This window comes from Ammodytes marinus (assembly GCF_949987685.1).
Source record: "Ammodytes marinus genome assembly, chromosome: 14".
Classification (NCBI taxonomy): domain Eukaryota; kingdom Metazoa; phylum Chordata; class Actinopteri; order Uranoscopiformes; family Ammodytidae; genus Ammodytes; species Ammodytes marinus.
Genome location: NC_137218.1, coordinates 24,698,483 through 24,724,009, shown reverse-complemented (window position 1 = coordinate 24,724,009; position 25,527 = coordinate 24,698,483). Strand labels below are relative to the sequence as shown.

Here is a 25,527-nt window from a genome sequence, read left to right as displayed (position 1 = left end):
CACTCCAGTTACTAGAAATATACTGTAGAAAGCTTACTGCAGTGTAATGCAATGCAAATCATATTACAGTCTCCAGTGGCCTCTGATATCTTGTATACCACCTTCACATGCTTCTTTACGCTAACCCTAAAGGTGACATTAAATATTACCCAATATATTTTGAATAAAGTATATTTAGAGTATGAATGGTCACAATGTCAACCTGTTAGTAGTTGGACTCTTTCATGATGACCTCACTGATTCTGCTGGTGAGTTTAATTAATATCCTGTTTAGAATCATAATTAGGCTATAATACAATAAGACAATGCAATGGCGATTATTCAATAGACAGATATCCATGAGTCTAATGATGGTTCATTGAATCCGGTGGTGACTGTGCAATGCACAATAACCTATCTAGTATCTTGCAAACATTTTTCTAAGTAAGAAAGTACCTCCTAGTGGCTCAGTGGTATAACTGCAGGCTGTCTCTTGCCTTACCAATGCTTAATTCAATTACTGTCCTGCTGTCGCGTTTTCTCATCCCAGCACCATCTGTCATAGTCCACAGTCTCCTGGAGGCATGGAGCACGCCGCTGCACTAATCTGAACTGAGTAGTAAAGAGAACACGAGGCAGCTTCTTAAACACAGTCTGTATATCTGTGTGTGTGTGTGTATGTGTGTCTGGACAGGTGAACAACTACAGTCTGGAGGAGGTTTCTCATGAAGAGGCTGTGGCCATTTTGAAGAACACGTCGGACGTGGTCTACCTTAAAGTGGGGAAGCCTACCAATGTCTACCTATCAGATCCCTATGGGCCTCCTGATATCACACACTGTAAGTCCTAACCCACTTGTGTTTTGAACTGATCGCTCGTGCGTGTGTGTGTGTGTGTATATGTGTGTGAATTCATTGACAGAATTCATTTCTGAGAGCTGGACTGTTTATCACTTGCTAGCACGTGTCTGGCTGAAACAGTGCATTCATTTCAGGTCTTATAATAGATAGATAGCTTAAAGTTATTGCATATAAAACCCAAAAAATAATAAATAGGTCATTAAGAAATACATTAACAGCTATTTATATACTAATAATATATAATAATAATGCTCCTGATTAAGGTCCAACATTCCCTTTCCTTTAGCTGTAGTGAGGTCCTCGACAGCCGCTGTGAAAAAATCCCTGTGTGTTTAGCTTCTAAATGCTCCACTCTGTTGACCAGCTAGTCTCTTGCTGTGTCTGTGTGCTTTTTGCCGCTGAGCAGGTCGTAAACACAGTAGATATGTCAGAGCATATTCACTCAAAGCATCTGCCTGCTGCTGCTAAGAACAATGGGGTTGATGAGCACGCTGAGACTGAACAATACAGTTGCATTGCAGTGTAATGTTAAGGCAAGACACTGCAGGTGAATAGGGGAAAACATTAATCTCATAGATATGATCATGAAACGATGCCAGTTGATTGCTTTCGTTAAAAATATTATTTTTGCATTACTTTTGTCACAAATGTTTGAATAAATATGCAAAGTTGGCGATATCTAACTAATTGTGCGTACATTTGCATCTCTTTAATAAAAAAAAGCTATCATCTAAATGTGGGTTAAATCCAGAGTTAAAATGTTTATTTAGTTAAAAAATTAAACAACATCTATCATTCATCAGACAATTGACAACCATATGAACAAATCCTTCTGTAATAACCTTCAGAATAGTGCTTAGAATGATTATGGAAAATGTAGTTGAGGTAAGTTGAGATTTATGCAGAGTATTGAACAAAAACTAATATTGAAATAATGGTTTTCAAAGATGGGAGTATAAGAGAAAAATACAGATGCAAACACACCATGTTTATTCAAATTAACACCTCAATGTACAATGTTGGACCTCTCACAATTGACCAGTGCTTAAAAAAACCGCAAGTTAGGGGCTACTGCTTGAAATGTTTGTTGATTGTGGCCCCTGATCACTGTATGTTGAAATTAAACTGGAATATAAAATATTCCAAATTAAAAATACAAAGTGCGCTGGCGGTGATACCTTTGTGGCATCGTGTGAATGAGTCATCTTGTTTGTCTTTGTTATTGCAGCTGCCCACTCAGTTTGAACTCTCTCACTCCTTTCCTCCACAGCTTTCTCTCCGGCCATGGAAAATCATATCTCTTCCCCAGTGAACAGTGGCACTCTGGAGTACAAGTCCGCTCTGCCCCCCATCTCCCCAGGGAGTTACTCCCCCCTCCCTAAGCACTTACTGGGGGAAGAGGATATAAACAGGTTGGATGGTTTTTCCTTCTTACGGTAATTACCTTCCTTCCTACCACACGGCTAGAGCTACAGGTAGAAAGCTTTTGTACACCTGTCTCCCCACGTGTCCCCACTGATCTGTGTTGCTGTTTGTGGATCACATTGTTTTAACCCACTAATCAGAAAAGGTCTTTTTCAATGATAGCCTAAAAAAAGATTTCAGTCTTGTGTTTATGTGGTGTGGTCTCATGTTTGTGGCTGAACATCTCTCTTTAGATTCTGTAAACCGATGGTGATCGAGTCATGGCTTTATAATTAAAGGTGGAGTGAGCGATTCTGGAGAACGTTTGTCGTCAGAATAACTTTTTTTCAAAATCAGTGAATATTCACTGTATCTACTCACAATTCGCTACCTGTTCGCACTGTGTGTGTGCTGGGGGGGATACAATCCAGTGTTAATACACAGCCTAGACGGGTATGTAGACAAAGGGAGCAAAGCTTCTGTCTTTCCAACACACGGTTTACCCAGACTGGCATTCTCGGGCCTGTGAAATTATTGGTTAAATGTCCGGCCATTGGAAGAATAACACGTTAATAACAGATTATTTTTTGGTAAACCACCACAAGTAAAGTGGTGTCTATCAATATAAACAATAGTCCACTCCATTCATATTCCATTTCCCAAATAAAGACTGGTGAAAGACTAAGGCGACAGAGGGATAACAAAAGCTCAGGACCTTCATGTTAAGCTTTGTTAGAGTGAAGGATTAGTCCCTCCATTCTCTTTGGCGTTAAGAGGTTTACTAGTTGTGCTTGGACAAGGTGCTTCACTAATAGCCTTTGAGCTTAATGATGTCCTGAAAGTGCAGCATTCAGACAGTATCCCGTGACCCTCTCTACACGTGAGAATATCTCCTCACGATCCGCAACCTGTCCGTACTGTCTGTGCACTGAAAACTGAACAAAAAAAATCTGGTGTCAATACACAGCCTAGGCTCTGTAAACTGGTACTATGTAAAAGAAGAACCCACCGTAGCAAGCAAGCATGCCCATTTACAGAGTCTAGACTTTGTATTAACACTGGATTTTCTTTTTTTTTACACACAGTGCGTCCAGGTTAGCCGATCGTGAGGAGATATTCAATGATGATTTTGACGTTCCCCATAATGGCTAACTCCACCTTTTAAAAATTTCTGTTCAGACAAATTAGAGAGGAATCCCTATTAACGAGAACAAAATTAATCAAAAGTTGTTCTGCCAGGCTAGATAGCCCGGGCGGAATGCTAGCGTTGAAGGTCTTCAGATGTTTAGTCAATTAAAGTTTTTCTAATTGCATACATTAGTGATTTATTCTATTCACTTAAACTCTGACCAAAGACAGTTGTATGGCTGTTAAAGGATGTGAAGTAGTCTTATGAAGCTCACCATGTTATTGATGCTCAAGTCAAACCTCCTTTGAGTATTAACTTTAGATCATCTTCTCCTACAGTTATGTGTTGAAATCATAGTGTGTTTGCGATGTTGTGTTTTCTTGACATATATTCACTTCTATATCTGTTGCATGCCATTACAATTATCTTCTGCTTTGAAAAAGAAGTTCAGATATGTACACGACACAGTCACCTCATATTAGCAAATGTTTCAATGCTTAAGTTATGACTAAGTGTAATAAAAATCCCTAGAACAATGCTCTGGTGAGCAACATTGCAAAACATTTTTAGCACCACTGTCTGCCATTTGAAATGTATGGAAAATGTATGTGTGGAGTAGCAGAAGAAATGCAATATCCTGCATGTATGGACTGGAGTGTCTCATACAGTAGTGGAAACTAGTGTTGTGAATTTCAGCTCAGTGTATTTTCAATTATGAAATTTACAAGGGATGATTTTGTTTGTGATTGTTACTCAACAGAAAGAGTAATAATAAGTTTACCCGTTAGTATGTAATGTTTACTGTAGTGTAACGTCACCCTCCAGACTGCACAACATTACAGTAAAACAGCGTATACGTTATTGTAAGAAAATATCTCTGCTTTATAGAATATGAACTCCAAAATCTGAATGAGTTAAAGGTTAATGAGTAAATGTAGAAGAGAGATGAACTGTGCCCCCATAGGTCAGCTGTACGCTTTCATTTTAAAACTCCACAGTAAGTAGCACCCAGGAGTCTTTCAAAGCTCTCTGCATTTTGGTCTGCTCTGCTTGGTCTGACTGCCTGCCTCAGCTCATTGCAGTATGAATGATTCAGCAAGAGAATTGAGGCCACCTGTGCAGTGTGGAGATAATATAGAAATAATAATATAGGAATGGAAACTATAAAAGATTTGCTTCCAGGCGTTTTTATCACCCTTTTGCTCCAGTTTATTATGAGACATTAATATTTATGATCTCTGACCTTTTTGACACCACATGCATTATGAATTATATGAATAGAGAGACAGTCCTGCCTATATTGCCTGCCTATATTATCACTAGTTTGTAAAACGCTGCCAAACTGAGAAATACAGAGAGAAATTTGTGTCAACTCGTTTGGCGATGGCTTGAATGTAACCAACATTCATTCATATGAAATGAGAGTTACGCAGGATAGCGTTAAGTATAAACAAAGTTACTTCAAATGTATACACATGCACAAGTAGTTGAAATGAGGAATATTGTAAATAAACTAAATTAAAATGAGATAAACAGGAATCAGATAGGTGATGAGTGATGTCGGTGTTGAAGGTGTGTTGTACAATATGTCCAGAGTTACAGTATTAAAGTGCAGGTGATGGTCCAGTGTGCTTCTCTCTGCTGAGCATAGTCTGTTATCACTAACAGCGCTGTTCGCTCACTGTGCTTGTTGGCTCACCCCGAGCCATCTCTGTGCATTTACCGTAAATACTCTCGCAATACGGGGGGACTTTAAAAAGAGAAGCGGCTGGTTTGACCAAGCAAAAATTAGAGACTGCTGGCTTGACCGCAGTCGTTCCACGGAAAAAAATATCACCCATATTCTGGCAGCTATCGGCGTCCAGCCTAAAAACCCCGCCTGGGCTAAAGGATAGGGTGCGTGGTGGAAACGCTCGCCAGATGTAGCATAACGGAGCTGACCAGAACCAAGCTGACCCGCTCTGAGCCGCACTGACCCGAGCCGCTCAGTGGAAACGAGGCATTAGGAACTAAGTTCAGGGCTCTGGTTGCATGATAGCACAAGCATCTTGTGATGTTTATAAGTGTCAAAAAGGACTGTAGTGTGAGATGTTAGTGTAGCTGTGGTTATGATGATAGCTCCAGGTCTACATTTCTCCTCTTATCAGATGAGGCAGTGTACCTCTGGGAAGACGTATGAGTGTGTGTGTGTGTGTGTTGGTGATGTGGTGGTGCTGCAGTAGGCTTAATGCAGGCCAAATAATGACATCATACAATTATTGGTCATGCAATAGTATGACCAACCAACCTCACCTCATCAAATGGCATTTACGCACACAGAGCACCATCTCGAACATTATGCATAATTATTCCAGTCACATACTGGGCTGCATGCTCCAGTTATCACACCGTAATCCACATCAGGCCCCATACAGCATACAGTGCATGCACACACACTGAGCATTTGTTCACCGACTGTTTAGCCAGCGCTGTGGATTTGCAGTGTGCCTGCAGCAGAGCGGAATAGGCATACTGTGAATGAGCTAACACAATCTGATGTTTTTGTGACTATGTTGCTGACATGGACATCACTTCAGTGTTTAAAAGGACATGACCTTTTATAGATGACTCATTATCTTCTATGTGGCATGCCTCCAAGTCTTTCTTTGATCGTTTTTTTAAAGGTGGAGTCAGCTATTATGGACTGGGCTTGTTGTCAAAATCAATTTTGCTCCGAATCAGTGAATATTTTCCACGATCCGCTACCTGTCCCTACTGATCCAGTGTTACTTTTTAGTATATGGTGTTAATACCGAGCCTAGTCTCTGCAAGCTAGCATTTAAACAAAAGGGGCCGACCAGAACTAATAGCATGCCATTTAAAACAAAACTGGATTTTTTTTTTCAGCAAACAAGGACAAATTACAATTAAAATTACGATGATGAGATATTTACTGATTTTGACAACAAGCATTCTCCAGAATCGCTGATAACCCCTTCAAAGTGTTATAAATAACTGTATAAATGTAAATAAATAAGAGAGTTAGTTGGTTGGCTGGTTATCAAAAGTTGACTTTTTCCTAATAGAAATCCCTCGCTAGATGACGGGGAAGGTCACGGGTTTGATTCCCAGCACTTCCAGTTAAGGTGAGATATTTAGTATGCGCCGCCAACTACTGCATGCTCCTGCACGCTCATCACTGTAGACTTGGAATCATTGGAAATAGAAATGACATCATGACAAATGTGTAAGCATGAAAGCCCTTTTTATTTTGATTCAGATGCCTGACTTAAATGTTATGAAGAAACTCTGAAGTACTGTTGGATGTTTCTGCCTCCTGCGGTATATTGTTCCAAGTAGATCATTTCAAATCATTCGGGCGACATTGAGGAGGTTTTAACATTTGTTCTAAGAGAGTGTACTAGATCGCTCTTGTCTCGTGAGTATGCTCATGCACTCAAGAATAGAGGTTTAATATTTGAAAGTCCTCCTCCTAAAAAATTAAAAGTTTAAATTGACACACATTGCTCACCCAATGCACTCTGGGATTTTGTTGTGACAGTCTTACGTGATATGGTATAAATTATGACAGATATTGTGAGCAAACTTTAGATGTATACTTTAGTACTTTCTGACATAACTGAGTCAGTTCACAGAAGTATGACTTGTGCCACTATCGCAGTGAATGTTTAACTCAAGTCAATTTAATTGCAAATCTGCAGTATGTCATTGACATAAAGAGGAATTGAAGATTTGTTTATCTACGACCCAAAACCAAGCAACATAAAAGAAGAAGAAGAAATTAAAAACATGCAACAAAGAGGACATAACAATAGCATTTAGCCTTGTCCTGTTATTATTGCATTACATTTTGTAGACATAACATAATCTGGCTTTCAGTCAATGGCAAACAACTGTATAAAAGTACATGATTGTACGAGCTCTAGGGTCAGATTGCAGCATGCATTTTCATAACAAAATTGAAGCTTTTGAATATCAGTAAATGTCTATACCAATGAGTTTAATGAATAACCAATAATATCAGCTAGTGCTGGAAAAATAACCGTTGTCAATTAATCAATTCAAGAACAAGATTTGTGAAGATTTTTTTTTAATCATTATATTCTTATATCATCCAAGAAATGTCCAACATAACTTGGTTCCAGCTTATAAATGATTATAATTTGTTTCATTGTAAAATGTTATATCTTTAGGTAATAGAGTAAGAGTCAATAAAGCTATTTGAAGCAATCACCTTAGGCCATGGAAAGTCATTTCTGATATTTTATAGACCAAAAGATTGCTTGATTGATCAAAACAAAATCCATTTAGGGAGATTATTTGAGCATTAAAACAACTGCAGGTAGTACCCATAATACTAGTACAGTATTACTGGTTGTTGAATATATGATATTGATTAAAATAACAGGACATTATTTATTTAAAGTGTCTTTTCTTTTTAAGATGTAAACCTTCTGAATTTTTGGATTTGGCCAGGAGGAAGCATATAGCAGTACTTCTCTCTCTACCACCCATCGGACTACTTTATTCTTCCCCTCTTTCATCCGTGTTCCATCCATCCATCCATCCATCCATCCCCACCCATCCACCTCTGTCTGTGGACACTAACCTCTGTGCTCTTGTCTCTGACTCCACTGTAGGCCTCCCGAGCCCGTTTACAGCACTGTGAACAAACTGTGTGACAAAGTCCCCTCCCCCCGACACTTTTCCCCAGTGGAGTGTGACAAAAGCCTCCTCCTCCACTCCGCCCCCCTCCCAAACTTTCACATAAGCCTGTTCCCTGACTCGGACATCACCAGGTACTAGTCACCACCACCACCACCAGCACCGCCAGCATGACCATTGCACTATACGCCACGTTATTATGACCCACTGCTTGTTTAATGCTTTCAGTTGCTTGCTCGCATTATTAAACCTCCCGGCCTTCCGACATGTTGGTGTCGTCTTATCAAGCGAGCATGCCTTACTTCCCTCCACTTCCCCTCTCTCTCTCTCTCTCTCTCTCTCTCTCTCTCGCTCTCTCTCTCTCTCTTTCTCTCTCTCTCTCTCTCTCTCCCTCTCTCCCTCTCTCTCTCTCTCTCTCCCTCTCTCTTTCTCTTTTTGGGGTTCTGATATAGCAGGATCCTCCTAGCTGCATTGCTATATTTATTCAGCAATGGAAGAACCACACTGTAGAAACAATGTGTAAAAGTCATACATTTCCAACTTTAGCATCAACCTATACTCAAAGCACCAAAAAATAAAACTACATACACAGTCCATTTCAGAATAAGGTTTTTATTTAACCATTAGAATTCAGTGTTGGAGCAGCCGTGATAAGACTTCAGCTATTTTTATTTAAGGCTGTTAAACATTTCTAAACATCATAGTGAAATACAGATGGGATACTGTGCATCATATGAATATTGCCATCGCCTCGAAATGACGAATACTACCTCTTTATCCCGGGCGTCTTTGGCTCACTTCCCTGTTTGTTGAGGCTATGAGTGAGGGAGGCAGAGATAATGTTAGCAGAATAGCAATGGAGCGTCGCTGATTGTTTTTGGTCCTTAATGTGGCCCTGCTGCGGCTGTTTGCACGCTGCAGAGGAGACAAGTGACCTTATTTGTTGTAGTTAAACGTTTTTATTAACCCCAAAGCCTTTTATTTTAATCTTTGACCCACTACAAGTGCCTTACCCCTAACCGTACACCGCCTCTGTCTATATACATATTGAAAAAATTCACAATATTCATAAATGATGCTGTTACAGTATGTATTACATAACATATAGCCTAATATGTTAGCTGGTGAGTAAACCAGCTTTAAGCACTTTTTTTGATGATGGGGGCAATGAAACAGAACATACTTTATATTCTTTAGAACAACCTTGTTGAACTGATAATGTCCCGGGTGTTGCTGTTACCATGGTTGCACAGTTCATACACAGATGATTTTTAGTCTCAAGTGAATGAGAGTAAATTAATTTTACGAGTGGTCCAATATACAGTGAATCACGTCTCTGGGACTGTGGGCAAACAAAGGTGCACTATAGGCTCATGCAATAAGCAGCCTACAGTGTATTGACTGCTGTAAGATTGAGTATGAGGTCTTGCCAGAGTGTGGCTGAGTTAAAATTTCCATATTTAGTACTTTGGCTTTATCCATATGATTCAATACGTTCTGAGGCTAAATTTGTGATTTTGCAATTTGGGTCTTGGGGTTGTCAGGTTAGGTTACCTAGAGTAAGTAGAGTTGTGTTATCTTGAGTGAGTTGTCCTCCTCATTCATGATGGCTCTACTAATTCCATTCAATTGATACATCTACCTGCTTTAACCTAATCTTAAAGGAGAAGTAAGTGATATGGTCCTTTTTAGCTAACTTCCTGTCAGTGACTACAGTTAGCAGTCCCCTCCCTCGTCCCTACGTCACCACCACATGAACGTGCAGCCGTCTCAAAGCTGACTGACTGGGAGACCTGTGTTATGAACTGCACATACTGTTTAAGTGATTGCTGTATGAATATAGAGTGATTTAACACGTATATCAACAAAATAATATCGCTTACTTCTCCTTTAACTATGTACCTTTAATTAGTACTTGGGCTTAGTAGGTGTTGTTATAAATACAGTGCAGAGATATTTTATGAAAATGTCAGGAACAAGATGAAGTTGAACCGGCAAAGTTTTTACTGTTCTTTAGTAACTTATTATTCATGCTTTATTGGTTTGATAATGTTCCATGATTAATCATACATTTACTGTAGGGGGTTGATACAGTAATTATCAAGGTCCATTTAAAATAGATACACTACAAACAATAGACAACACACACATAAATGACGATACATACATTTCCACCCCTCATAAAAAGGCACTTATACCAATGTCTCCAAAGGTATGACTGGTAGCGTACTGCACTATATACAACTAGGGTTCAGCCTTATTAGTATCTGTACATTTGATTCCCCAATGAAGCCTATACAGTGTTGACTCCTGAATTAACAAATAGCTCGGTTGCACTGCACCACAATATTCTCAAGCAATCATTACGTACCTAAAGTCTGCATACTTGATCCTTTCTTTTTATTTTATTTTTTTTTTACTAAAGGGGGCAGTATACAGAGGAGTGCAGTATGCTCTGAAGAGATGTATCTTGGCATAGTCAGAACACATACAGTATGTACAGTGTCTGTTAAGCTTTAATAACACAACGGCAACAAACCAGTCACTGAATGCTTGTTGGACTATGACAGGGTTTATTCACAGACATCGTGCTTGCAAAGGAACAATTTTTCTTCACTATAAGTCTCCTCTGCCTTTTTTGCAGGGATTATTTTCTACATCCGCCCCAAAGCAGCTTTCCTGAAAACTCTTATCTATTCATAACTAAGACAAAAATGTAAATGTATTCTGTAGGCCATCAAAGCTGCATTGTTGTGTGATCAGAGCATGTTATGTGATGAAACAACGACGGTTGTAAGACGGCAGAGGGAAGATTGGAATCGGGGAATGTGTACTCCATTAGAAATGCCTGGATGTATGCAAATCAGCCTGTTGTCGGGGGATTATTTTATTCTGCCTATTTTCAAGGTTCAACAGCTTTGTTTAAATAATGGCCCAAGTGCCCAGTCATGTGCTTCATCTTTGCTGTAGTTCATACATTCACCAGCAGATAGCAGTATGCTGCCAGTGCTAACATTCATGATGGTATTCTTGTGCTTGGGCATCCTTTGGAAGGGTACAGTAAAGATGCTTGTAGATATGTCAGATGTGACTTGATACTACACGTTGGACAAATAGCAAAATGCATATTAATTTGATTTCTGTGTCTAGATATTATATCTGATTGACAGGGTTGAAAAATGCCATCATACTCCTATAGTAGTCTCTCCATGTACACTCTCCATGTATTCCATGTTCAGTGCTTAACAACTGAACTATTTTCATATTTGGAACGTTGAACCAAATTCTCTTAAACCGGGAATCTGTGGCCTAAAGTTTATACATGTTCCTTTCTTAAAATTAACATGCCGGTTCTTGGAATAAAAAAGATTGGGAACCCCTGCTCTAGGGAGTTAGTGCCCCTCACTCAGTATATGTTTGTACCCATCCCATGCATCCCATGAACCCAAGTGTTTGCATGTTTGAAAGAGGGACATCAAGAAAAAAAAGGCTGTGTGTGTACGTGCGTGCGTGCTCGAGCATGTGACGAGGTTCCTTCTCCGTCAGAACTGAATTGGGGACAAGTGAGTCCTAAAGTAGAGCACCGTCCCCCTGTGGATCTCCAGGCAGTCTTTGGAGCTGTGTAGCCTGGGCCGAAGCACATCGTTCAGTCAAGGCTTTTTAGTACCGGCCGTAACTGCGCCATCGCCGTTTGTTTTATCCATTCCCTCTGTCCTCTTCACTACATTCCCTCCAAGATGATGCGGTCCACGGACTCCCCCGAGCTGATGTACTATCTGAACTGTCTGTACAGGGACCCCAGGAAGGTGGTGCTCCACAAAGGCTCCACGGGCCTGGGCTTCAACATCGTGGGCGGAGAGGACGGAGAGGGCATCTTCGTCTCCTTCATCCTGGCTGGAGGGCCCGCAGACCTGAGCGGAGAGCTGAGGAGAGGAGACCAGATACTATCGGTGAGTGCTTCAACATTCAAAGGCGGTTGATTTATTTTTTTCATATGCACAGACATTAACAATTACAGCAATAAAATTCTTAAGTCCCAGGCTCGTCTCAACAATGCAATATATAGAAGAAGGAAAAAAGTGAAGAGAGCAACACGTGTGACACAAATGAACACAAAAGTAGTGCAAGGACACAGTGCAGTTGAAAAGTGTAGAGATAAGGTGCACCATGTAAATATAAAGTCAATTTAGAATGATTCAATTAGCTTCAGTTTAGTTATTGAAGGGGGACACTTTATATTAATAATATGTATTGTACATGGGCAAAAAATAATACCAGAATTAGCCAAAAGTTAGATTTTCGCAGTCCCCTGAAAATCGATGTCAAAAATTATGATGATTTTTAAATTTATTTATGATAAATAAAAACTAGGACAGAAAGGAAAAAGAAGGAGATCACAAGCTGAACGAAGCTAAGTACAAAACAAGGCATAGCACAGAACCAAACAACAAAGCAGTACAGGTGACAAGGTAAAATGACAGGGCAGAGTGTACAATGATTAGAAAAATAAACACAGCTGTTGAGTGCAATAAAAGCAGTAGTCACTCACAAACAGAGGGAAAGAATACACTACAATTGTGTTGACATTGCAGACGAAAAGAATACACACAGTACATAATAAATCATTTGAGTTCTGACACGTATATGTATTGGCCATTCATTGTTTTAGCTGCGTAGTAAAATACTTGCATGTGTTTAACTGTCTGATGTGTTCTGGGATTGAATTCCATATTCCATTTACGTCCATATTCCATACTAATCGGTCAGTACCGGTACTTTTGATTAACAAGTCACCATCTGGATTTGAAGTTCTTATCTCATGCATTAGACGATGTGTGTCCTATTGAATGAAATGAGTATAATAACAGTATACGACGCACAATGTGGGCTGCTTACATACAAGTTAAATCATCCATGATACAAGTCTTTATATCAGAGGTGATTCCAGTTTAATTAAAGAAGAGGGCCGGGCGGCTGGGTGTCAACAATGTTCCCTCGCCTCGGGTTGAGATCTACTTTTTAAAATGGCCGACTCTGGTTAAACCCTGTGTGTGCCCGGAGTATAAATAGAGCGTGTCGTAGTCCCACTGGCCTAGATTCATTTTCAGGGCCAAACACTAACAGCCTGGTCCAGTTCTCTCTATCCTTGCAGCATTTCTCCTACATTACCACAGAAAGCTTTAGTATGTCTGTGATAGTGAATAATACTTTAATTTTACCCCACTCAATTTAAATGCTATGGTTGACAGCTCCAAAAGTTAGATTTCATTCCTTGGTTTCCCCATTCAGAGCAGTTTGGAAAAAATGTTGTTGTATTAGCCTATTAGCTGTTAACATCGCTGTAGTTCTGTTTGCACCTTTTTAATCTTGTAGTCCAAACCTACGTATAGTACAGGTTGTCAGCATGGTAAGGGAACATGGGTCTGGCCTAAATTGTCCAAAATCCAACAGACTCTTTGAACTTTGTAAATAAACATTGTCAAGTAGAGTTAGATAAGCCTCTGGTCATCCAGTTCTGTAAAGGACAAGTGGGCGAGATGTCTGAACATGCAACAGTCAGCATCTGCAAAAAAAGAAAATACAGTTGAAACACTCAAGAGTTTAAAAATATCTATGAAGGATTGGTTTAGGTATACATCACAGCTGATTTTCTTTCTGCTATTTCCGCGCTCTCATTTACTTGGTGTTTTGTTCCACCATATTTAAGTTACTACAACTGATACTGCGGTGGGTTCACAAGGCTTAAGGTTTACATATACATTGTTTGCTCACATGATCCATGAGTAATAGCTAACAAACACAGATGTATGTCAGCTGACTTACTGACATGATGAACAGAGTACACACACACGCGCACACGCAAACACACACGCACACACACACACACACACACACACACACACACACACACACACACACACTTCCAGTAGCTGGGAGGAAGTGGATTGTTCCGCCTCATTACAGTTGATTGTAATAGTTAGCCTCACGCACTGTGCAACAGATTGCACTGTCTAGTTTAATTGTAGTGCTATGGTATTGTATAGCCTGCAGGTTGTTAAATCTGTTCCTTTGCGTCTAATCAGCACCTTGATGAGAGCAGTCGGTTAATATTCTAACAGTGGTCTGTTACAATAACTTCAACTGATGCTCCCCACCTATTGACCATACTACACTCCTCTCTGTCTGTACACACACACACACACACACACACACACACACACACACACACATACACACACACACACACACACACACACACTCACACACAGATCTTAGTTATATATCATCTAGATCATTAACAAAAAAAAAATCTTTTTCCAGCCACAATACATCACTAAGACAAGATGCCAGATGGTAAACCCTCTATTTAAATGTGTCTTAACCTCCACTCTCTGCACAACACTTTGAACCAAATGGCTGAATACATTTAAATAGCATAAAAACTGTTCAAAGAAATATATTTATTGCATATGTGTCTTTATCCATATAAAGGACGCCATCTGGTTGCACTGGTGTAGCTCATTTGTGTTTCAGGTCATTGCATTCAGGTTTCCACTAAAACGACCCACATGAAATAATCCTGTGAATTGTATGTGTGGTCTTTAAACAGGTGAATGGCATTGACCTACGAGGAGCCACACATGAACAGGCAGCAGCAGCACTGAAAGGAGCCGGACAGGTGGTCACCATCTTTGCCCAGTACAGACCAGAAGGTGAGTTGGAACACACTGGTTACCAGTACGAGCACAGACATAAACAGGACATCGATGTGTCTGTCTAACCTAATGCTTTAGTATATTATGCTTTTCAACTGCATTGTACCAACTCTACTCTATTCTAATCCACTTGCCATTTTCTGTTTTCCACTATGTAAAATTCCCTGGTACCTGGTATCTCTTACTTTTCTGGTCCCTATACTCCGTCAATGTTTCGAACAATCTCATATCCTGAGGTTTCATTTGTATTTGTCCCCTTCACTACAATACACATGACTGCAAGAATTCTACTTAGAGGGTTCTAGCACTGAACGGACTCTTGTATAGTTCTCTTACGGGTGGGATAAAGGTGAAAGTAAAGGTGACACTGGCACAATTCGGGCTCCAGAATAAGCAGTGAAAAGTGTCCATCGGCTGTTTGCTTGTTTTTTTTTTGGGGGGGGGGGGGGTTTACACAGTAATGCACAAAGTGTTTACCTGATTTATCTGAAAGAAAGTCAGGATTTTTTCTCTATTTCTCACCACTTAAAATAGTGCAGTTGTGTTAACTTGTTTTCTGGTATACACAATTTCTCTGAAAAGGTTTAAAAAAAAAACAAAGGCAGCCTTCTTTGTGTGTGCCAAACCTGTGTGAGGGGACATGTAGTGGATCAGACAGCTCTGACTGGTGACCTGCCTCCTCTCATTAAGGTCAACAGCAGCTCTGCACAGACAGTGACTCACGGTCAGAACACCTCTCACTGTCTCAGAGGTGCCAGACTCACAAACCATCCAGACATTAGAACCACCGAGGAGCTTTGCTCTCAGCTCTAAAACCTCCCATCCAAGAAGTCATCTTTTGGGTCAAGGTTTTAAATATGTAGATTAATGCTTGAGACGTTAGTCAGACCTCAGCCAGGACAACAGGAAACTCTTCAGTTGTGTGGCACTAAACCGTCCTGTGTGCTTTGTTGGGACTGTTTTATTTACCACTTTATGTTACTACTGGCGAGCACATCCGTGGTGGTTTGCGCATGCGCACTGCACGGTTTCCTTTTGGAATGTCTTTGATTATAAAATTAAAAAATATAGAGCGCACATTAAGTGATAAATAAGCAATTCCCAAGAAGTACACAGGACCATTTAGTGATGTTGTAAAGTATTTCGGCGGTTCAAGGCTGATACTTCCCATTGACTAACAGTATTTGAGCTAAGCTAACTAGCGACCAGCAACCTTAACCATTTTCTATTTCACAAAAGCAAGAAAAGTCATTGGAATGTTTTTTTGTCCCCTTTTCTTGAAGCTGAGAGTGCAGCAACAAGCTAAAAAATAAAAAAGTGTTGAACTACTCCTTTAAGCACTAAAACAAATCTGCTTCATTAAACGTTCCTGTGTCACTACTCCAACTGGTTGCCTTATTCCGGTCTGAGGCGACGTCTGAATGCTGGGCTCTGAACCCCTCTGTTACTAACGCCTGCTTTCTCTTCTTACCCATCAGAACTTGCTCTATGCTCACCACGACGGGCCCACTCTCCTACACCAGGTTTGTGCCATAGGCACCTGCTCTGAGCTTTAGCATCATTCACCAGGGCTCGGCTAAGTGAGAGTCACTGAGTGAATGTGTTCACTTCTGTTCACCAAGCCCTTTCCCCCCACTGAAGCACACCTGATCTGTCCCTCCCCCACTTTGACCCTCCACTGCACACACACACACACACACACTTTATAAACCCTGAAAAGACTTCACCTTTTGTTCCTGTGCTCCCAGGTCCTGACCCTGCAAACAGTGTCCCCTTTATTTTTTCTCTTTGAAAATGTTTCAAATATCAATTCTGAGGAGGTTCTTATCAGTACATGCAGACACAGTTCATTTTGGCTTTATAAAGTATAAATTCCATAGTTTCATTCCATACTTGTGTTTCAAGGCGCGGTGTGTAATGTTGGAATATTTGGTGGCATCTAGTGGTGAGAGTCCAGATTGCAACGCTAACTTGGTAACCCCTCCCTTTGGGAAAATTACAGAAGCTACAGTGGCCTTCAAGGACCCCAATAGCAAGTGATGAGGAGAAGATGTATTTGACTTATTATTCTATAGTAGTACTACGTCTTCCAACAGATGCATTTCCCCCAGGACGGCAAATAATATATAAAAACGCATTAAGTTTGTCCATTCTGTGCTACTGTAGAAACTGTGCAACATGTCGGCACACACAGTACAGGTAGTGGAGTGTGAGGAGATATTCACAGATTTTCTCAATTATCGCTGACATTTAAATCCCTTTAATTATGTTATTTATTTGAAAGTGGCTTTAGCCAAATAAGAACACTTCAAAAAGTCAATCTTGTCTTGAGAATCAGAGACTGTTGGTGTAGTCTCCGCCCCTGGAGAGAGATAGAGGTGTTTCCCTGTCATTGCTTTAGTGCTGCACTGGCCACAGTCACAGTGTGTACAGGGACAGACAGAGGGAGCACAAAGGGAAGACTATGTAAGACAAGAAATGATGAAGATCAAGATATAACGTCAACATGCAGACAGGTATGTGAGAACTATTTCAGTGTAAGATTGGCAACAACAACAACAGGGCAAGGAAGATTAGATTAAAGTAGATAAGAATGGACATTTCTAATTCTGAAATGATTGATTTAGCAGATTGTTGAAGACGTAGTGTCTGGTATGAGACAGGATTTCATCGTTTTAGTTTCATTTGCTTACGTGTATTACCAGTCTTGTTATTTTCTTGGAAGCCTGATAAGCACAGCAATATCATAGAAAGCATGTTTAATGCAAGTGTGGCTGTTATAATGGCAATGATGGCTGGTAAAACTGTATTTCTAACACTAAATATAACATATACATGTTGTACTTTTAGCCTTAATATGTAGAATAGCGGTTTGTGCAGGGGCAGTGGTCGTTTGTGCAGAGCAACAACCTGTCACTTCTCTTTTAGCAGTTGATCTGGACGGAATAGGCAGCCACGCCTCAAGTCATCCTTTTCCTTTCATCGTCATAGTAACTGCAGTAACTGTCAGGGAGAGGGTAGTTGTCAACAGTGATGGGTCTTCACATCCTCTCTCACTTTGCTTCAGTTCATTTAGTTCAGACAAATCACTGAGTGGAAATCCCGCTGGGTCATACGAAGTGCAACAATGTGAACACAATAAAAAAACTAAATGATGTCGATGTGTTGGTTTTATTTTTGTTTTGTATTCAGCACAAGGGAATTGCTTAAGGAATCAGAAGACGTTTTATATCTATTACCTCATACACTTGTCCTTGATGTGCACTTTCCATATTCATTCTTAACACTATTCTGAAGGTTAATACAGAAGGAATTCATGATGTGTTAGTAAAAACCTTTTGACCCTATTCACCTGCAGTTCATTGCCCTTAAGGTGTTATTATTATATAATAATATAAATACTGTATGTATGAATATCATTTGACCTCCTAGACAAGTTTGGCTCCCAGTTGCTTGCAAGGCTGGAAAATTACAAACAACAAATTAATACACAAAGGAATGTTCAGTACATACAGTTTGGCATGTACTGCCAGCTGATGTGAGCCAATGTGATCTGTGTGTATTAGACAGTGGTAAATACACTGACACCTGTACCGTGGGAGTGTGCACTGTAGTGTGACTGAGGACCTGGCTGTCAGTCCTAATCCCCCCTCCTCTTGTCTTGCAGAGTACGGGCGTTTTGAGGCTAAGATCCACGACCTGCGGGAACAGATGATGAACCACAGCATGAGCTCTGGGTCGGGATCCCTGAGAACCAATCAGAAGAGGTCCCTCCATGTGAGGTCAGTCTTTTCTTAGACTCTTTACCCTAGTTTGGCATGTTTCGAGCTAATTTTAGAGCATTCAGAAAATAAAAAAAAGACATCCATTCCAATCCCTACATGTGATGTCTGCACTGATTTGTCAAGGACCATGGCAAAATGATATGAATGCCCATCTTTGAGAAGGAGTTTCTTATTTTACTTCTTAAGCCACACATGATGTGTCTTTATGTAACAGGGTGTGGACTGAACTATGCCTCGTTTCCACTGAGCCTCACGGTTCAGTTCAGCTTGGCACGGTTCAGCAGGGCACTGTAACCCTAGGTCTGGCTTGAGTTTCCACTGCCGACAGCATCCATACATGCAACGTTTCTTACCCATACAATGTTTATACATTGTTGACAAAAAATTTCTCTAAACACATGACTCTACACTCTTGCCGAAGTGATTACACACAGCGGTTTATCTATGTGTTCTTTTGACCAATCAACGGACTGCAGTGTGTAGCTCCACCCTTTTGGGAACCTTTGGAACGGCTTGGTCCCCCAACGAAAGGTTGACTAATAATAGATGTGGCACTGTTCGCTTATTTTGGTACCCTTTCCAACTTTTGACAGTAGAAAATGCGTGCTGGGCCACACCTTACCAAACCGCTCAATTGCATGGCATGTATCTGTGCTGTGTGGCTGAAACAAAAGAACATTTCTTATTATAGCGAACCCTCCCCATGGACCATCACTCACTATATTCTCTCCTGACCTGGTGATGCTGTGCTTCTAGTTTCTCTCTACACAATTAGTAAAGCCCTCACGTGGGTGTATGATAGTGGAAAACGTTCAGTGCATGTGCTATAGTAATCCAGACCCTGTACATTCTCTTGAACAGGGCCCTGTTTGACTATGAGAAGGCCAAGGACAGCGGGCTGCCCAGCCAGGGGCTCAGCTTCAGGTATGGGGACATACTCCACGTCATCAACGCCTCTGATGACGAGTGGTGGCAGGCCAGACGTGTCACCCCACACGGAGACAGTGAGGAGATGGGAGTCATCCCCAGCAAGAGACGGTGAGACCTGCAGAGATATACCCAATACGAGAAGCATGGAGATGATTAGTCAGAATGATATTTATAGTCCAAAAAGAGGAACACTCATTTATTGAAAGTCGAGTCAGCGATACTGGAGAACGCTTTCTGTCAAAATCTGTGTAATTATACATTTAATAATGCAATATTCAGATTCAGATGGAGGGAATGTCTCTTGGAATAAACGCAACGACTTCATGATATTCTTCAACAAATGACATAGTTTATAAAGACAAAGAATAACAACAGGCGCTCCTGTGGCGTACCCTAAAACACCCACAGGGTCTTGGATGGAAAAACTATTTACAGTGGAAACTGAAACTGAAGTGGATGGTTCTATAAATCAAAATGTAATTTAATACAGGATGGTACATTAAAAAAAAACATATCAGTAGCTCCCTCTTGACTTAAAATGACCCTAATTCCATAGGCAGTTTAAGTCCACACACCTGTGTACATACCTGCAAGCACATACGAGACAACACATTGACGCCATATTGATATCCCTCTACATACATTGTGTGCAGCAGTGACAGGGTAGAATATACATTTTAAGACACTGAGACTGGAACTGTTTGAGACTTGTCCTCATAAAATGGCTGAGCGTGGCATCATCTTGACTCGTTTTATTTCATCTCTGTGGATAATGGCTGACACGGCTCTTTTCTACTTGGCAGGGTGGAGAGGAAAGAGCGGGCGCGTCTAAAGACTGTGAAATTCAATGCCAAGCCGGGGTCATTTGATTCCAAAGGGGTAAGTGCTTTCTTTTATGAGAGCTGCAAGGAGGCCGTTTTTCTTTTATTACAATAATAATTTGATCAGTCGTAATGTAAATCAAATATAACCGTGAACTTTTTTTTTGTGTAAGAAAGATTTAATGTTACAATCTTTACAGTACCTGTGGCTTCCCTTAAATAATCACAGAAGTGTCGTCTTCCTAATGTTTTTTTTATATTCTGATTTATGAGTCAGGGTCTTTATGTAGTAGCTTTTGTAAAATAATATGCATTTATACATATACATATAACAGAGTTGGACTTGTTTGGATGTTGTGTCATTTATATAACAATGTTAAAATGCAACCTATGCCATTGTTTATGAACAAAACAAACTATCACAGCAGATGTAAGAATCCTTACCTTTCCCAGAGTCTAGTTAGAAAAGCATAGGAGGAATGTCTGGACCATTACTTTCAACTAATAGCTGTAGAAATCTCACACATCAGTAGCTGCGTTCTGTCTTCAAATGATGATATAAAATCGCATGTTCATTATTTTGAAGTCTCATCCTCTCTGAGTTCCATCCTCCTCTCTCTCCATCTCTGCATGGCGGTTTTTGTTCTGTGCTCCTGAAAAATGGTCTCAATGCCTCAACCCCAGTTCTGTTAATCCTAGCATGATCCAATAACTATTTTTTTTCTCTACTTTGCTTTGACTTTAAATGCAACTGTGGCACATCAAGAAGTAATTTGTATATAGCACATTTTGTACACAAAGGCAACTCAATTGTTAATTCTATAACGTGACGGAGCCCCATCAAACTCACTCAGCGTCTCCTTTGGTCAACCCAACAGCCCATAATCATGACATTCAAAATCATACAACACACAGCAGGGACTTTGACATTTGTTGTAGCTGTATCCAGCAAATGTGTCATTTTTTGCTCAATGAATGAGTTTAACAAATATATCAATAATACAAATTGGAAATCATCGTTTTGGCTTAAAAATAATAGAAATAGAATGCACCATTGTAATCATCTGATTCAAAGAATTGTGGCCATATTTAATACATATTAAAGTCCATAAAAATGACCAGGGAATTCTACTTTTTGTTCCACTTCTTGACGTCCCACATTGTGTGCACCAGCCGTCGTTTTTTGTTTTTGCATGAAACATGACCAGATATACCTGTGTGTGCCCCCCCCCCCCATGCTTTCTCTCCCCCTTCACAGTCATTCAATGACAAACGTAAAAAGAATTTCATCTTTACACGAAAGTTCCCATTCTACAAGAACAAAGAGGGTGAGCAGGATGGCAGTGATTCAGACCGTAAGTAAGCTCACGGGACACACATGTACTTTCCATGCAGAGAGAGTCAGTGTAGGGCCACATGATGTTAGGGCCTTCCTGGGTATTTCACAGGTTATTTCAGGCCCACACGGGGCATTCTTGGGAGGCCTTTCCTGCTTCCTCTCATGGTCTTTGTATTATTTTTCTCTTTCTGTTTGGATCGCAGTCCTCCGAAATCTCCTGGCTCAGATGCTGATCAGTCAGCAAGGGAAAAGCCAAGTCAATGCAGTTCATACGTCCACCATATGGTGATAGTCTATGACCCAGTTTTTTTCGTCAAAGATAGATGGATGGATGGATAGAAACATAGATGAATGGATGGATGATGGATAGAAGACACTTATTCATCCCTGTGGATACATTTAAGTATCCAGCAGCTCACATATACATTTAAAAAAATAGAAAATAAACGTTTTAGGTTCCATCGCAACCATCCTACGTGTTATGGTTTTGTATTTGGCGCCCCCTGCTGGCTGCTCAGTAGCTGGACAGAGCCGGTGGATGTGTGGGGTCCCTCAACACACACAGAGCTCCTCTCCACTCCTCTTCTCAACAATGCCTCCAAACCTTTTTTGCTTATGTTGCGGCTGTCCTCCTTCCTTTCTGTCTTGTGTTCTGGCTCCCTATGGAACGGCCTGTAGGACATCCTGGGGCTAGGTGATGATGGGTATGGGACAAAGACCTTCAGTAAGTTGGTGCAGGAATGGTTTCCTCATCTCTGTTTACCACAAACCTCACAAACCCCTCCTTGCTCCCACTCACGTCAACAACAACAACAACAACAGCCTCTGTGTCTGGTTCCTGTCTCTCTTTGCCTGCACCGTTGCATGCTGCATTGGTTGGATTTGTCTTGCGTCTTGGTTTGCAGTGTGTGTCTGTGTTAACAAGAAGGTGAAGTAGGATCCCTAACACAAGGAAAGGGCATTTACAATAGGTTCTCTGGCTATTCTGTTTGGTTCCTTAAGTCAAAGATAGGTTATTATGAACTACACCTTTTTAGGTTAGAGGCAAAACACTGCATGGTCAATTTTTCTGACTTTTTTGTTTCCATAAATATGTCTTCCTTTCATACTAGTTCAAATTAAAAGGTCCAGAATGTACATTTTGGTGTTTATTTGCCTATGTGTATTTTTACTTTACAACTGTCTTTAATGGACATTGTCTCAACATTAGGTTTTTTCAATACTCTAAACCAAGAATCTCAACTTCTAAATATAATTAGTTAGATACAGCCAGATTTGCATATTTATTCAGACATTTCAACAACAAAAAAAAGTAATACAAAAAGTAATTATTTGAATGTAAGTATTCAACTGGCAAAGTTGCATGATGATGTCCATAACATAATAATTTTACCCTATTCACCTGCAGTGTCTCAACTTAATAATCAAAGGAAATGAAAGGCTTTTTACTCGGACAAAAATGTGGTCAGAAGAGGACGAGATCTTTTGTTAAGAGCAGTGGTCGTGTCAGTCAGTGAGTGGTGCAGTGCCACAGGCCTTCTGCAGGGTCTTCACACACTTAATGAGTCACCAGGGAGATTCTTGTGGACTGGAGCTTCCCAAACTGATAATGAAATTCTGAACAGACTTACATTTATTTTTATATATATAGATATTTCTATATTTATAAATATATAATTGCACCCCATACTTTCTTCAGGTGTTATTTATGTTTAATGCATGTGTTGCATGACATTGGTATTAACAGCTATAATATTTTGTATCTTTGCTTTTGAGCATGTCAGTTTGAAGTAGAAATTTAGATCACGTCACATTTGCGTCTGTGTCGCTTTGCAAACAATGTTGTTATGTGTTTAATAAAACATGTCAGCCATTTGGGATACAGGCCTTTATACAGTACATTCACATTTATTTAAGTGGATAATTCACCTCTACCCTAGAAGCCTCACCTGCTAATGAATGTTCTGGTCGTCAGGATACAGATAGAACACAGAATAGTCACCTTAACATTAGTTGGATGCTATGAATTGAATACAGACATGTGCTGCCATCAGGGTTGCCGCGGATCTTGAAAAGCATTAAAAGTCATTAAATTTAAGTTTCAATATTCAAGGCCTTAAATGTCTTAAAAAGTCTGGAATTATTGGGTGGGCGGCATTAAATTTACTCGGGGGCAGAATTAATGAGCTTGCCTTATTTGTTTCATTCTAGTTTTCTAGTTTAATTGTTAGATTTCTATGTTTTTATTTTATCGGTGTTTTATATACAAAGATATCCGGCAAGTCCGACGCCTACGCTAGAGGCAGTACGGCCGTGTGAGGCTGAGTACCGCATTTAAAACGTAGAAGAAGAATGTGTGTTCCCTGCTTTCGAATTTGAAGTCGGCCGCGGTAGAGCAAAAAAGGAGAGAACGACCCAGCGAAATGCATGCGCAGCTATTATAAATTCAGTGAGAGGTGGAGGGAGGACGACTGGCTGGCTTTTTTCACCCCGCGACCACACACTGCCGCTGCTTGTAGGTGCGCAACCACCCGTCCGCTGATGATATAGGTAGGCTACTGTCGCAAATCACACAACACGTTGATTGTGTTTAGTAAACAATGTTTATGTATCTATATTTATAAATAGCTGCTCATCAGACGTTCATTCAGGTCGCGTTGACTTGGCGTGAGCTCATGGAGTGAGACGCTGGTCTCTTTCTGTCACTTTCTTTCTCTCCACTCCCTTTCTGACAGCTATAAAAACTATTGCCGATCCTCCCATCAATCGCAGATAGTAGCCTACGTTTCCTTTGCCAATCGGTACAACTCTAATACCCGCGGTTTATTAACCTGAACGCCTGCAACAATACTGTATGAAGAAAAAATTACTTTGCGCAAATTACCGCAGGTCTCGTGAGCATGGATGTAAATCTACAGTGGGCCAACATACATATACGATTTTGAAATTGCAAAAACCTCCCTTGACCTGTGGAACCAATTTTTAAATAGTTTCTGCCATAAGTTCTGAAAAATAAAGTTAATGGACTAAGTTTGTTATTTATTGAATAAGGAATTAAAATATGAAGAACATTCGGATTATTCTTCTCCCAAAAATATCCCATTTTTAATTTAGCCTAATTAAAATATTGTATGCTGCACCTAACACATATTTTCTAAATTTATTAAACTGTTCTTGTTACTCGATTAATCAGTAAATGTAAACCAATTGATACAGTTCTGTAATTGGTTGAAAAGGTGGTAATGATGGGTTTTCAGGTTGCCTTTACAGTGATCTCTTACACTGTGTGCAAATTTTTTAGGCAAGTTGTATTTTTGAGGATTAATTTTATTATTGAACAACTACAGTGCTCTCGGTCAATCCAAAATGTTAATGAACCTAAACCTGAATGTTTACGAAAGTAAAGGTGAGGTTTTGTCTTTCTTACGAGAATATATGTTTTGCTATTATTAGGTAACTATTAGTGTGCAGAATTATTCTGCAACTAAATAAAAAAACTAAAATTTTCCCATCTCACTTGTTTATTTTCATCTGTTACAGTGAGAATAATAAAACAACTCAACATTTACAAATAAAAATGTCCGGCATGTCAAAAAAAAAAATCAGTGACCAATATAATATAGCCACCCTTCTTTTCAATAACTGTCACAAGCCTTCCATTCATGGAGTCTGTCAGTTTCTTGATCTGTTGACGATCAACTTTTTGTGCAGCAGCAACCACAGCCTCCCAGACACTGTTCCGAGAGGTGTACTGATTTCCTTCACTGTAAATATCCCGTTTAAGCAGGGCCCACAGGTTCTCAATAGGGTTTAGGTCAGGAGAGGAAGGGGGTCATGTCATTATTTTTTCATCCTTAAGGCCTTTACTGGCTAGCCATGCAGTTGAGTACTTCGATGCA

General features: G+C 40.1%; 1 protein-coding gene across 2 annotated transcripts in view; it reads left to right on the top strand.

Moving 5' to 3' along the window:
- Positions 1-25,527, top strand: part of dlg2 (discs, large homolog 2) — a gene marked incomplete at its 5' end in the record, with an annotated part of 170,721 nt that overhangs the window by 141,270 nt on the left and 3,924 nt on the right. Inside the window, 11 exons of one of the 2 annotated variants that reach the window (XM_080041552.1) lie at positions 674-818; positions 2,110-2,275; positions 6,438-6,497; positions 8,013-8,171; positions 11,831-11,987; positions 14,648-14,750; positions 16,232-16,276; positions 18,421-18,535; positions 19,400-19,576; positions 20,272-20,347; positions 21,548-21,644. In XM_080041552.1, coding sequence (XP_079897678.1) covers positions 674-818; positions 2,110-2,275; positions 6,438-6,497; positions 8,013-8,171; positions 11,831-11,987; positions 14,648-14,750; positions 16,232-16,276; positions 18,421-18,535; positions 19,400-19,576; positions 20,272-20,347; positions 21,548-21,644 — 1,300 coding nt within the window. The remainder of the gene's footprint in view (positions 1-673; positions 819-2,109; positions 2,276-6,437; positions 6,498-8,012; positions 8,172-11,830; positions 11,988-14,647; positions 14,751-16,231; positions 16,277-18,420; positions 18,536-19,399; positions 19,577-20,271; positions 20,348-21,547; positions 21,645-25,527) is intronic. The other variant, XM_080041553.1, reaches the window with a different exon arrangement.